The 15,252-nt window shown below is 30.7% G+C and overlaps 1 protein-coding gene across 4 annotated transcripts in view; it reads left to right on the top strand.

Annotated features, from left to right (window-relative positions):
• The window catches only part of LOC144844614 (3',5'-cyclic-AMP phosphodiesterase 4C-like), a 105,978-nt gene that overhangs the window by 43,995 nt on the left and 46,731 nt on the right, over window positions 1-15,252 (top strand). Inside the window, exon 1 of one of the 4 annotated variants that reach the window (XM_078701600.1) lies at window positions 10,710-11,174. The exons of the other annotated variants lie outside the window; for them this stretch is intronic. Within the exon in view, the coding sequence (XP_078557726.1) occupies window positions 11,071-11,174 (104 nt within the window). The 5' untranslated portion in view covers window positions 10,710-11,070. Of the gene's footprint in view, window positions 1-10,709; window positions 11,175-15,252 lie in introns of those variants that run through there. 4 annotated transcript variants of the gene reach the window in all.

Below are 15,252 nucleotides of genomic sequence, written 5' to 3'. Positions count from 1 at the left end.
TTTGCATATTGATGACGTCATGTGACGTCATTACAGGTATTTTGGATTTCTTGTTTTTTATCGAATCAATGATAAAAACTATATTTTTTATATGAATTCTTATGGAATACGTTTTTCCAACTGGATATTGATGAAGATACGTATAACAAATAAAAATATAAAAAAAAATTGAATTATTTTGATTGTTTTATAAAAATTATGCACAAATCAAAGTTTTGGGGCAAAATCGTGAAAATAATGACAGTTTCCAAAAATTCACTATAGTACAAAATCTAACTATTGTTTCAGAATTTTTTTTTTGGGTGTTGTGATAAACACGATGTTGCCCTATTGGGGCTGGTAAATTTTTGTTACTTTCAAAATTGCCGCCATTACGCTACTCAAAACAACTTTCCAAGATAGAAATACTATTATATATACTATACTGTATATAATTTAATTAATTAATTAACTATAGAGGGCGCATTATTTTCAAGACGATAATACAACTATAGAGGGCCGTTTTTTTTGCTGGAAAATTTTTTTAATGACTTGCAAAAATATTCAAGTTCATTGAAAGAATATAGAGGGTGCTTTATATTATAGGCAAATACGATTAAATAATTGTTTTGCCCATACCCGGTATTACCGGGTATACGTATTTCAACGACGTTTGTTTATACCCGGTAGTACCGGGTATACGCAGAGAAGGGGTTAAGAGTCATGTCATGTCAGTGCCGCCAACTGCTCATCTCATTATGTCCATGACAGTGGTTGTGTAAGCTACACCGAGATAACCCCCTACTTGTCGAAAGATGTACTAGGTTCCTTATATAGTCCTTAACCGAGAAGAAGTGAAATAAAATTATGTGGTTGATAATGTCTCAATATTTTGAGAAGATGGTTCTAGCATAATAAATGAGATGTCAGGAATTCTCAACCATATTCTATTTCTTTTTTTAAATGCATGGTGTACCGCAAAACTAACTTTACTAGTATATTTCTCTTTAGACAAGGAATTTAATCCTATTAAAGCTATTGACAATTCTGAAGTTGTTCAGATCTAACAACACTTGTTACAATGTTCAAAAGGGGGTTGTAGCAATAACAGAAGTCAGGACTTATTAACCCATTGGGGCAGTATAAATAATAAATAAGCTGGATCTGTCTTCTACATATCTCAAGGTTATCATGGTATATCATGTGGAATTTAACACCTTGATAGTTAATATGATGTCATCAAGAATTCAGGATAAGATATATGGATCCCAACATGATTGAATTTTAAATGTCAAACTAGTTATTTTTTAATTTTCATTTTTTAATACATGTTATCCAAATAGGCGACCATTCTCGATTGATCCAGTTGACAAAAATGCAATACACTATGCAGTTTTGTAGCAGGTATAGTGATATAGTGGATGTAATCGGCATGATTCAGAACGGTTTGATTCTGATCGGTTTGATTCAGATCAGTTTGATTCGAAGCGGCTTAAGCGTGCATAGAACATATCAGACCTATTTTTCATTAAAAACTTTCATTTGAGATAATACAAAAAATTGATTGTGAGACATGAATGTTTATATGAATGAGACAGAATAGTTATCATGAGTTGAAAGATTAGAAACTGTTTTAATCACTGAATTAGGTTGAATAGAACAATCAGATTTTCAAGGAATGTAACTATTCTCTCCATTCACAACACAACACAAAACATTCATTATTAGTTTTATAAATTAACACACCTCCTGGTTGTAATAAATTTAATTAATCCGCCCTTTTCATATTCAATGTAAAATACAACTTGAACTTGGGGTAGTTGTGACATCATTTCCAAGAAATAGTAAATATTATATACAATTTGAATTTCATCTTTTACCTCATGCAATTATTCCACTCGTAGCATTTATTAATTGTATACTATTTTTGTATTTTTAGTAAATTCTCTTAAACCAATCATAAAACATTAAATGTTTTAGCCATACATTTATAATATACCAAATAACATGTCATGGACTTGATACTGTATCATCATTACAAGATCATGGATGTTATTCATTCATTTCAATCTTTTATTTCGGAATCTCTTGTCCATAGAAAGTAAAAATTAATTAAAAATAAACAAGACTGTACTGTTACTACTACTCATCTCAGGATGGTATTCCATCTGGAGAGCATCTGTGACTATAAGACGTTGCCAATCACTTGAATTGAGTCTACACATCAGGCCATATACTTATATGTGATTTTGTATAGAAACCGTTGTAAACTGAAAGCACATCACATCTGCTTGTTATTACAGTATAGTTGTTATTCTGTCTGATTCTTATATTTGTTATCTTTGCATTTCTGCTTAGGCTAATCAGTCATCAACAGAATAATTCCTCAAGTTAGAAAATACATACTAATGTATCATATACATTCACCCTCAGTTCGGGTATTTTCATTCCTAAAGAGTATTGTATCCATAAAGTGATCAAGGTCACATTTTAATTTTGTATCCTATAACAGCAAAGTGTTTAACACTTTCATTACCTGAAGTGTAGTATCATTGTGCAGATGAAATTTTAATGGGTCAAAATCATTTGTGCATGACTTTTAATATATTATTTTGTTTCAATCTTACAAAACAAGTTTATTCATAGCAGTAGTGCCTGAGAAGAACAATATTTTTCAAAAAGCATTTATTTTTTATAACTGATGTGTAACGTTCATAGACACAATTAGTATGCGCCTCTTTGTTTTGTCAGGTCAGGTCAAATTTCTACAGTGAAGCTAAAAATAAAATTGACAAAGACAGTGTCTGTTAAAAATGAAATAATTAAAATAAAAGAATGTACATAAATAAAATTAGAAGACAAATCATCACTATCATCGTTTCTTAGAATGAGTACCACAAAATGTAGGGTTGCATTACAACTAGACAATGCTATGTGGTATTAGTGTACTATTCTCTGACCCCCACAGCATGCTATGGTTATATTCTCATCATTTACTTCCCTTGTGGGATATGCTTCTTTATACTACATATACAGTACTACAGTATTAGCAATCATATGGGCATTCCATAAATACCTCTCACACTGCAGACTTGTAGCACCGTGCTGTCATACTTTTTAAAACACAGACTAAAACAATGTAGAACTTTGTTTCATTCGTAAACTCATTGAAATGATGTCATACTGAATCACATCCCAACAACGTATTTTTATTCATTGTTATACGTATAATTTTCACACATTTTATAATCAATTTTAAGTATTTTTTCTCTTCTTCTACCAAATTGTAGTTTTTCTTTAGACCTGTGTCTTGTCACGGACTCCTATCTGCCAGTTTCTACCATATTCCACTGCAAGCCAAACAGCTACAGGCTAATTTAATAGGCTGTGTATTTTTATTAAAGTATATTTTTTTACTAAACTCAACAGGATATGTCCAGAATTAGCCGAATTATTTCTATTAATAGTCTTCTGACAATAGATGGTTATTATTTAACATATTTGTACAAATATTTCTTAAAATAAATGAACAAAAAAGTTCTTTATTGGAAATATTTCAAATTTAGTTTTTAATGTTTAAATTGCATACATGCTTCATGGATTAGCGTTTAAACCCCTGGATAGTTTCCTATAGCATTATGATTATGTAAGTGTTATTTATATGAATATAGACAAGAAATGAATATTTTAGTACATTTGTATTGAAGTATTGTCATTACCATACATTTCTGTCCTTTTAATGAAAAGAAACACCTTTCAAGGACCAGAACTTATGACATCATAGGTACTATTTGCATACATTTAATTTGGTTGAACAATTTTTGTAAAGTCTTCTGAACCAATCTGGTCCAACCTTGACAGAGACATGCCACTGGGGTTAGTGTCAGCTGATGTCAGAATCTTGATTTTATAGAGCTGTATGATCACTTGGACAAATAATGTAATGCATAATTTACATGAAACTACTGTAGGTTTTGGCTACTGTGACACTCGTCGTATTATTGACATATTGGACTCGACTGGCGCATGGCAAAAAGTCACTTCAATCATGTTAAAGCTCCCTCCTGAACATTACTCTACATGGAAGCATACACATACTGTAAATCGGTGTGTTGTTTTCCCCTGAATATGCCTGCCATTTGATTCAATTGACCAAACTATTAGAACAAATGCAATCTAATTTTTTATTGTGTGTCACAAGTGCCATTAACTAGCATGTTCATGTTGAACACCATCTCTAAGTAAATACCGTTAATTGATTCACCCCATTAGGTTGTTCTTTATGGAAGAACTGCAGAAGGTGGAAATTCAACACATTTTGTTAGATTCAATTTGATCTGGCTTAAAATCGACAACACAATTGAATCATTCAAATGCGTCAATGTTTATTATAATGAGAAGTGCATATTAAAAATGTCATAAATTTGAACGTCTAATTTGACGTCAAACAACACTTTATGACTTGTGTCTCATATTCTTTCTAGTAATCCTAGTTGAATCATTTACATTTTTAAACAAACAAATTGCACACGTCACAATGACAGTTTATCTAAAAAAAAATCCATAAATGTTTTTTTAGTGTGTAATCAATTTTATTTCATTTATTTTGTCGTTAAAGCATTTTTTTCCCAACCAGTACTTATAATTTTACCTTGATTTTAGAATTTAATAAAAATAGTGCATGATGATGAAAAACAAAGGGTGCATTGTAGGACCTATACATATTTACTTCCCAAAAATTGCTGAAGCTGGGTTTTCATTTTCAAACGGCTATTAGTGAAAATTCCTTTCTAATCCATTTGAAATTGAACTATAAACAGGAGTAAAGATCTTCTTCCAAATTCCAATAGCAATAATTTTCTTGGGAACAGAAACAGGACAATTTTGTGGTAACCTGTTAAAGGCAGCGAAAAATAACTGGTAAAAATACCCATTCAATTCGGTGTTAGAACGCAATTTAACCAGTTATCGCTGAGCAAATTTTAGCTGCAACACGAAATAGCGGTTATTTGATTGATAGCTGCTGACTTTGAGTCAACTACACTGCAGTGACATTTGAATTAACCGCCAGGACCAATTGCATTTTGGACGACCCACCCACTGATTTAAATGGTTATTTTGGAGCAAAAATTGAGCAGAAATGCAGTCAATATAAAAATTAAATTTTTAAAAATACCTTGAAGATTCATGCTTGTGTTTCCCAGCTTTAATGGTTTTTTAGTTCAAATCAAATCCTATTGAAATATCCAAAACAGCACAATAGCTTACAATAAACCTTAAATCTACATTAAATATGATAATAATAGTTTTCTTTTATCTGACAGCAGAAGAATGTATATTGTATTTAGTAAATGTATTAATAGTTTTGAGTAAATAGTAATAGTACCACTTTACCTTTTTTCAAGTTTGAATTTGAATGCATCACCTCACTTCTACTCATTGTAACAGAAATATTAAAGCGATAAAGCTCACCAACTTTTTGTCATTAGTTAATGATTGGAACACTACCAACTGTGCGTAACAAATGTTCATTCTCTTGCATTTTTATTATACAGGTTAAGTGATTTACTGTATTTGATGTACAGTAAATCAGATTGCTTTTATTACTAAATAATACCAGGGTACACATTATATATATATTGTTTAAATTCACTCCACTCCTTTTGCAAGCCATCCTTTTTTAACAATTCCAGATTTGTGTCTAACTAAGTAGATGTTTCAGTAGTTTTTCAAACAGAAACCTACTTTCCCTAGCACAGTGAGAATAAAAGATTAAAGCCCCATTCCCTACGTTTTTTAGATCTAATTTAAGATCACAAACTATATTTAATGTAAAAATAATACTATATGGTCCTATTGCGATAACTTTTTTCGTCTTTAAACGGTTAAAAATGTGAAAAATAAGTCGATTCTAATAATTATAGCGGCCCGCTATAAATCCCAAAATGCATTGCGCGCGGATTGATATTTTTGTTTTTCACCTGTAATTCGCCCACTTTTCGATCGATCGTGAGGCCAAAACAAATGGAAGACTCCTAACTTTTCAGCGAAAATACCGGGTTTTCCCCAATTTGTATCAACGGAGTCTGGCAAAAATAGAAAGACAATTAATGCAGCAACTATACAACATCAGGCTAGGTATATAGCTCGCGTACGATGTTCGTACGTTACCGATGTTTACCAGCTAGGCCTACAAAACTAAGCCTAGCTAGGCTAGGCCCTAATAAGACCGTCCACGAGGTCGATCGCCGCGAGCTACTTAGGTAGTGCATTGTTTCTCACTTTTTATCATAATTTACCATAAAACGTACATTTAAGACAAGAAATGACATGGTTTAATGTTTTTAAAGTGATATATATGTATTATTTTCCAAAAAACGTCCAAAATTGCAGGGAAGGGGTCTTTAAATTATGCCTGTATGCATGATCCCCATATTGGCCCACATACAGGAAAAAGTTGCCTGTGTACCCTCAATCATAAAAGAGCCTATGATTTCAACCATTTTTTATGCCATAGTTGTCGATTTGACAGTGGGGAGACAGAGTGATTCAAAGAGCTCTTTTTAGGAGACCCCTTAAAGAAACATTTTGTTGTGTCCTGAAGGTGTCCCTATAATAGAGGTTCTACTATCATAGTTGACCTATGAAAGGCAGTTCAGGTTAAATCCAATGACCTTACCATGTTACACTTTGCCTGACATTTTTACAGTGATTGATGCTTGTTTGCATGAATAATTTGTTTTGACAAGTAGACTAATCCCCAGATTAGCATCACCTCCTAAGGAGATTAAGGAAATGTTCAGACATATAAAGTATAAAGTAGACAAATGCCAAACTACAGCAATTAATTATATAATGTCCAGCTAAAAGCTATGTAAATGTTCAATGGAGTTTGCTTTCCTATTATTTATAAAGCAAGGTCACACTATAAAGCGTCTTTCACATGTCACTTTTTCTGGTATGGCTCCGGCAACTAAAATTGCATCTCAGTGTTTTCGCTGCATTCCACATGGCAATGCTCCAATCTTTTTACTTGATATGCGCATTGCGTGTCGCTAATAATCTGACGTGAACCTGAACTGAAGCCGCAACCGAACCAGAGCAGGTTAGGGTTGTGCAGTAGTAAATTTATTTCTTAAACATAAACACTGATGAAAATACACCATTTATGTTTGGAATTGGTTACATCTATCATGAGCAACATTGCTAATATTTATTTATTACACACAGTACACAACAGAACTAAATTGTTGATAATTTCAGGAAGTATTAAATGTGAAAATACAAGGGACTTTGGCCACCATATTAAATAGAAGATGGCAACAAAAACATGTAAAATTTACGACATTAAGAAAGCTAGTAGTAATGGTCTTGAAGTCTAATATATTGTTGAATTAGTGCATGATTATTGATAATGAATTAGCTTTAATAGTCATGTGACATTTTGTATACTGTTGAATACATAACAAATAGATTTCCTAAAGGTATATGTCACAGATGTTTCATGTTTTAGGATTTCATATTGGCTAATGTGCTTTTAATTCTATATTTATATCTAAAGAGTTTTAAGGCATCCTGTAAATTGGACGATTTTTTGCTGTTGGATGTGGTTGAAATAAAATAAAAAAATAAAAATAAAATAATCAAAAGGTAATATTTAATCATTTTTCAAATTATGATATTGCAAAATGATATTCTAAATGTTATTTTACCACATAATGTTATTTTTTCAATTTCTAAAGTATATTTTATATGTATAATTTCATAAAATATTGAAATATAATATCCACTGTACGGGCAATAGCTACTGTAGTAGTAGTGATAGGTTCGGGTATAAACATAGTATGTTAATGTATTTATATAGCGCATTCCAAAAACAATGTCATCTCAATGCGCTGTGGATGTTACACTTTTAAATTACATGCTTTTCCCCTAATATATCTAGAAATGGATTTAGAAATGACACGTCATGTTAACACAACAGAGGTGTATTATGTAGCATTCATAATTTAATACTGCTTATTGTATTCTTAGGTAAAAAAGAAAGTTAGTTTGTAAATATTGAACTTGTAAATTATATATTGTTTTGTATTGACATGATTTTTTTTTTTTAACATAATAAAATGTATAATAAGAATAATAAGTATTTGAGTGTCTATCTTGTTCTTACAGCTCAGGTACAGGCATGAATTTTAAATATAATATCTGGTTAATTGTACATAAATCAAATATTTGTAACAGAAATCAAGACGAAAAAACATGAATTTCCCTTAATATGGTCAAATACAAAATTTGGCAAAATTCTGTCATAAAAACCAGGAAGACTTTTTTCAGTAGTTAGGTAGTTTAACCTTAAGTAATAACATCTGGTGACTCTCTAGAAGGTGAAAAAAGATGGTGGATATACGGTGGATAATTTTTGCTATAGTATGAAAATAAAAATCTGAAGTTGAATAAAAATACCAGAAATGTAAAATTCAAGTTATATTACCTATATTTAGTCATCTTGATAACATTTTTTACCACACCGTTTATTTTTCATAACTTTTTAAAATGCCCCTCTCTTTACAAAATGTGTGTACAAAAGAATAGAGATTTTACTGTGTAATTTGAACTATCCCCCCACTGATAAGAAAGTGCTTATTTTCAACAAGCTTGTGTAACACAAATAAAATCCCCAAAATTATGAAACATAGGGGAAACTATAGATCGATAATTATTGGAATGTATGATCAATAGAAATTTTTTGCCCGCACCTGGCCTTTAAGTTCTGTTAATAAGAATTATAATTTAAAAAAAAAAACATTTTCAGCCAATGAAAATAATAGTAATACACTATTATATGTTTGAAACATGCAGTCACTACTGGAAAAAATTAAGGTTGACACTACTTTTTAGTCAAACAAAGTCAGTAAACTATTGTGTGGCATTAGAATGGCATATTGAAATAAAAAAAAAAAATTTTAAACAATAGATGTTGATTATATTCATATGTCATATGCCACTCCATCTTTAAATAATGATGCAGCATGGAAGGGAGGGGCTTTTCGCCCTCAGTAACCCAAAAATATTTACACTTCTTGTTTGAAGGCGTTGATTTGTGTTGCGTTGATGGCGGAGCTTGTTCCAGTTTTCGATGACACATTGACTAAATTGTTTACCCTCATATTCTCGTTGTAGTTAGTGGGTGTCCCCCTTTTTTTAATATCAGATATTTTGAACATATCTTTGTTTTGTGTTCCATTCTTAACATTATTTTGTTAATATTGTTAAGTAATCTATTATTTAGGTTTCAAATTTGCCAAATAATATTTCAATATTATCTAATACCATCATCTAATCTGTGCATTATCAAGAATGAATATTAATATATTGGCTTGATCCTTAATTTATTAGGATAGCCATTTTCAATCAATGTTAGATAATACATAATTTGAATTAGCAGAGGGCAGCAAGCACAGATAACGTATCATCTACATTATTGTAGAGGGTAGCAGATATTCATTTTTCTTCATCTTGTTACACAGTTTGCCTGATGCTCACTGTATACAATACTATCCACAGTGGAACAAGCTACTAACTGTATTTGATATTTCCGTTCCATCTATTTAAAATATGCATTTAAACAAATATAGAACACCATTAAACCTATATTTTATAACACCTAAATAATTTCTTGTCATTTGATTAGACAATTGTGGGTCACATGGCATGCAATAGTATGCACTATTTAACGATCGTTAAATATTAATTTTTTTAAATTTTTTTGTGTACGAAAAAAGAATCTTCTCACATACAAAAAAAAATTGCTATGATTCTGAGTGTGAAATCCAACAGGGCCGCCTATTTTTAAAACAAATTTTTGAATTTTTTTATTTCTTGAGAGATGTACTAATTCAAAAAAGCATTTAAATAGCTTTAGATTTAGATTTGTTTGTATGATTTTTATTAATAATTGGGAACAACTCTACAATAGTTTTGTAATGGTATAGCTGCCTCTCTAGCCTTAGCCTAGCTAGGCCTAGGATTGTTTGGTCAGTCGTTCACATAAATAACACTACAGTAGGTGTGTTTATAAACTCCAAATAAATATATTTAAAAAAAGCACAAATTTGTTTTGTAAATATATTACAAAACACTAAATTAATTTTACTGTTTCAATGTGAGTCAAATGTAGCCCTACCCTTTAATATTCAAATTTCAAATGACAGGAATTTATTTAGATTGTTATATGAAACAAATAACAAATGATTATATTTGTGGAATGGTACAAATAATGTAATACGGTGAATGATGAAAGGTTATATTTCAACTCGGCTTCGCCTCATGGACATTATTTTTATCATTCCACTCTTAAACATTGATTATTTGTATATTATACTGATACCCATGGTTTTAAAAGTTTCAAACTTTCCCAGTACATAAATTTTGATCCCATGTGTGGATGGATGCATGCAATAGAAAAAAGTTGTATAGCAAACACTTACTCTAATATAGATTATATCTCCACTATACTAAAATAAAACTATTAACAAATAACATAATACAGTAATAGATACACTATACATACACTATGTTTTAAAACTCTAGTGTTTTGTTCAAGTGTATTCTGTACTATTATCACGTCAACTGTACTTTAAGCACTATCATTGTTTTTATTAATACCAAAAGCAAAAACTTGCGGTATTGTTTACATATTGTAGGGAGTTCTCTGTAATATGTCAATAATAGCCTTGCTTATGCAAAGTAGTGTATTAGCTTTGACGTCATCCTGTGCAATCTGGAATACTGTGTGTGCTTTGGATTTCAAGTCCTCCAACCATGTGGCTTTATAGCTATACTATACTGCCTACCTTCAACAAACACACATTGCACACTTGATGGCTGTAATTGCATAGTAAAAAGTAGTAGTAATCACTAAGCCATCCCTTGGAGAATTATAGTTAGTAAGTTTGCTAAATAGACATATTACTCATTATCGGTTATGGAGATAAGTGGAGTATAGATGCACATTGGATCCAATCCGGCCTACTTGTTTCTTGGATTTATACCATTGTTTATCTTGTTGCCGGAACTGAAAATCTTTTTGATATGAAATCGAGAGATAGGATGCCAGTTTTGAAGCGATCAAATGCTATACAGACCCCCTTAGCTAGTCTACGACTTAGGAGTAGCAGTAGCGGTGAAGGCCGAAGGTATTTACATTTTTACGTTCACTTTACAAGTGGTAAAGATTTTTCTGTAGATTCAATGATGTTCATAGTACAACAATGTTTATGAGCCTTGTGAATTCTCATTGTTTAGCCTAGAGCCCATAACAATGTAGATTGCATATTCCCAGCGAATACCAACATTTATTCCAGCAAAAATGGTGGAATCAAATTTAGTAAATTTTAAAATAATTATATGTTAAAAAGAATTAAATCACATTGACCCCTCCTCCGTGCATGTTACCAATTAGGTGTGGGATGCATTCTTGTTTTCTTTATTATAATTGTAAAGTATTTTATCGATGCACTTAAAGCTCTTAATTTTGACAAACCAGATTGAATGATGTTTGTCAAGTCACCAATTAAACCTGAAACATTCCAATTGTCGTCTTAAATAAACATAAAACATTTAATAAGGTGATTCATAGATCATTTACCTTTTATTCTGCTCATCTTTGGAATGATCTTCCACAGGCTATTTTTAATTAATTTTTTTTCTCTAAATGTCTTTTCCTTTTACGAACTACTTTGGTCCTCTTGGTTTTAAACTTGTTTGTAGGATACTGATAGTATCACTAGCTCCTTTGAATTCTGTTTCAGCAAGCTCTCATTGGGAGCTTCAAATTGCTGGAGAACAGGGCGCTCGTCGAATTTTTTGAGGTTACTTTTAGAGTATTTCTTTTTGTGTATAAGAGCTTAGAAGCATAGTATTGTACTGTACTGAATATACGGTGCTATTTTAGCCAAATAACTGCTGCAACCTCCTTTTTCTTATGTTTTTTTAAATTCCTTTCATAGTAGTTTTTATTTGGTATATACAGTAATACTGATTTAACTTATTGGTATGACACTATGATTTTTAGAGAACACAAAATATAGTATTGACAAGTATTTGGTAATATAACTCACGTAATAGACTGATCACATAAATGCCTGGCGTATTTTTTGTTTAATTCAGTATATATGAAGATGAATGTATTACTTGATATGGAAGTAAAGTCATCAGTTTATATTACACATCCGAAAATGCATTTTAGTTATGAGATATGATAATTTACTTGACATTTAAAAGAGTACTATACTGTACGTGCACATGGGATTATCTGTGGTGGAAGGGGAGGGAGTGAGTTAATATGAATAAAATATTCTTGCATTTATTAAAGATTTGAACATCAAGTTCTTCTCATGCGTAATTTTAAAAGGGCGACATATTTGTCTCATACAGCAATGATAAAATACAAACATGTTTGAAAACAACTTTATAAAGGCCTGTTTACACTAGGATGACATTTAATTATATACTATTTTCATTGAAAACAATATAAATGGTTATCATATATTCCTACGATTAAAACTTTTTCATTATTATAGTTTATTCTTTAGGAAGAAAAAAATCTTTATCATTGTTCATCATAATGCGTGCCACATAATGATATGAACAAAAAGTAGAGTATTAAACAAAATGTACATGATTGAAAGATGATTAGATTTAGATGTATCAATGATATCTTTAACAATCTGAAAAAAAAAACAGAAACAGTGTAGCATAAATTGTATTTATTATGTGAATATTATAACTGTGACCTGTGTTGTCATTGTATCATTATACAGTTAACGGATGTGAAGGCTTCATTTATGGTCGACTTTATAGACAAATGATATCAAATATCTGTAAGATGACTATGTTAGTATTTATTATCTATCCAATATATTTCCTTTCCTATAAAATGATCAGGTATGGTGGATATTAGAATCATAACGAGGCATTTCAGTTGCATTGGGACATCCCATTGTTGATATACAGGTAGTGAAATCAGTAAACAAACATGTTAAAAATGTTATACACTTTTACACCTACCAATATCTTGACATGTTAAATTGAGGATGTTTATGGAAGACCCAATAGACTAGTGAATGATAATTGTTAAAGACTAAACATTGATGACGTCAAATATCTTGCTAAATAGACTAATCCAGACTATATAAGTCAGGTATCATTTAAAACAAGAACTTCACAAGATGCTCCTTTTGTTATTGAAAGATTAAAATAGTTTCATTTTTAGAATACAATTTGACTTTCACCAAAGCAATCTGTAATTTTATGGCCATATGGATGAAATGTCTATCAGCTGTTTAAATGTTTCCAATTATACATCTTTTTGTCATTTTCCTTCAATAATTATTTATCTTCTTACACAGAAAGCCATTGGCATGACACTGAATTATAATTTGACAAACTATTACAAACAAATATAAACTCACTGTCCAATGTGGCACAGTTTTAGGAACTTGTTTAACAGTATGCTGAAACTTCAAAAGATTGCTAAGAGCCCCTGTCTCTATTTGATTGATCATTTTGCAGTGCTGTTAATATTATATTTTTTTTATATAAATATTTGACTATATAGTATATAATGAATGAACAGAGTTGAAGAAAACACAAAACATTCATTGGTTTTAGCACACTTACTATGCATTATGTCAACTGAACTAAAGGCCCTTTTTGTGACATCATACTCTAGTATTTATACAAAATATTGTTAGACAGAAATATACTGACAAATAAATCTGAAATTGATATATGCGCCATTTGTATGTGATGAAATAGTTAATATAATGTATGCTTTTAATTTGTTGATTTATAGCGTTCTTTAAGTGATGGTATGGTTGAGGACTAAAATTTGTTGTGGCATTATTTTTTATACTTAATTTCAACTGGTAACAAATCCCCAACTCAAAAATGGACTCCCTAAAATTAAAAAAAAAAATTATCCAAAACTATGATTAAATTGCAAATGAAAATGAGACATTATAACAGTAATATCATTAATATACTCCGTTCCATTGACTAATTGCAAGATGCTGTTAGATCATTATGGCTTCATTATGAAATGATCAATCAATTTGTTAATTACGTACCCAGTTGCAATATTAGTTTTGATTATAGTATGGTGAAAATTACTTTAGTTAATAACACTATCAAATGACAAATTTAATATGCATCTCTGTAGGATGGCAAATTCATTCATCAGATGTTTACACATAGCTGTGTGTACCAAAAAAATGTCACTATTGATAATTCAAGGTTTAGATTCTATAGACAATAGATGAATTGCGATTGTTGAAGGCTAGCGTTCAAATCAATAAAATACTTAATCAGATAGCTATATAGGCCAAGTCCATATCCAGAAAAGGGGGAGCTGGGTTCACCTTTTATATTACCCATTGGGAGGATTGTAACTTCCATGTAATAATTCTGGCTATTGACTTGATAGTTTCATAAAAAAGGGCTGAGAGATAGGAGGCATAATTGGTGTAGAAAAGACTAACTGAGGACCCAGTAGATCTAGGAAAGTCACTTAACCTAAAAAAACACATGTGATTTCTTTGTATTAATGCATTTAAAGCCAAGAATCAAGCGAAAGCTGCTTTATTTTAAAATATTTCATGCTTTTTTACTTTGATAATATAATAAATGACAATAAAGTTCATCAATGTCATAATACTTCATAGCACATGTAAAATACAATAAACCTAATGTACCACCAAAACCGTCATGTTTCTTTTATTGATTTCTAGAATATAAACCTGACTTTTTAGGTTCATAGTTTTATTTATTGTCATCGAACAAAATATAAAGATATTAACAATTATGGATTTCACAGCATATACAAATTTACTTTTTATATCTACAGTACTAGCAAACCTTTTAACGAACCAAATTGATTAATTCTACATACTGTAAAGTTGAATTTACAGAAATTGGCAGATTAAGCTTCAAATATAAATGCTAGACTAAAAATAAATGTTGCAATTTTCAACTAGCAATGACAAATCTACTGCTGTAGCAACTTAATACTTTTTTAAGATGAATTTAGAGCCCTGTCTATACAAATGTTATTAGGTTTAATCATGGAGAGTTTATACCTCCATGGTTTAATCACACCTATTGCATAATTAATATCTTACTTATTTATCATGCATCATGCCTGAATACTCCTAATTACATTATAGTTTCTACCAGTTAATGTGTAATTTTCATTATTTGGTCAAGTATACTCTT

This window comes from Antedon bifida, chromosome 6 (genome assembly GCF_963402885.1).
Source record: "Antedon bifida chromosome 6, ecAntBifi1.1, whole genome shotgun sequence".
Taxonomy (NCBI): Eukaryota; Metazoa; Echinodermata; class Crinoidea; order Comatulida; family Antedonidae; genus Antedon; species Antedon bifida.
The sequence above is the reverse complement of the archived record's forward strand: the minus strand, read 5'-3'. Positions and strand labels throughout refer to the sequence as shown.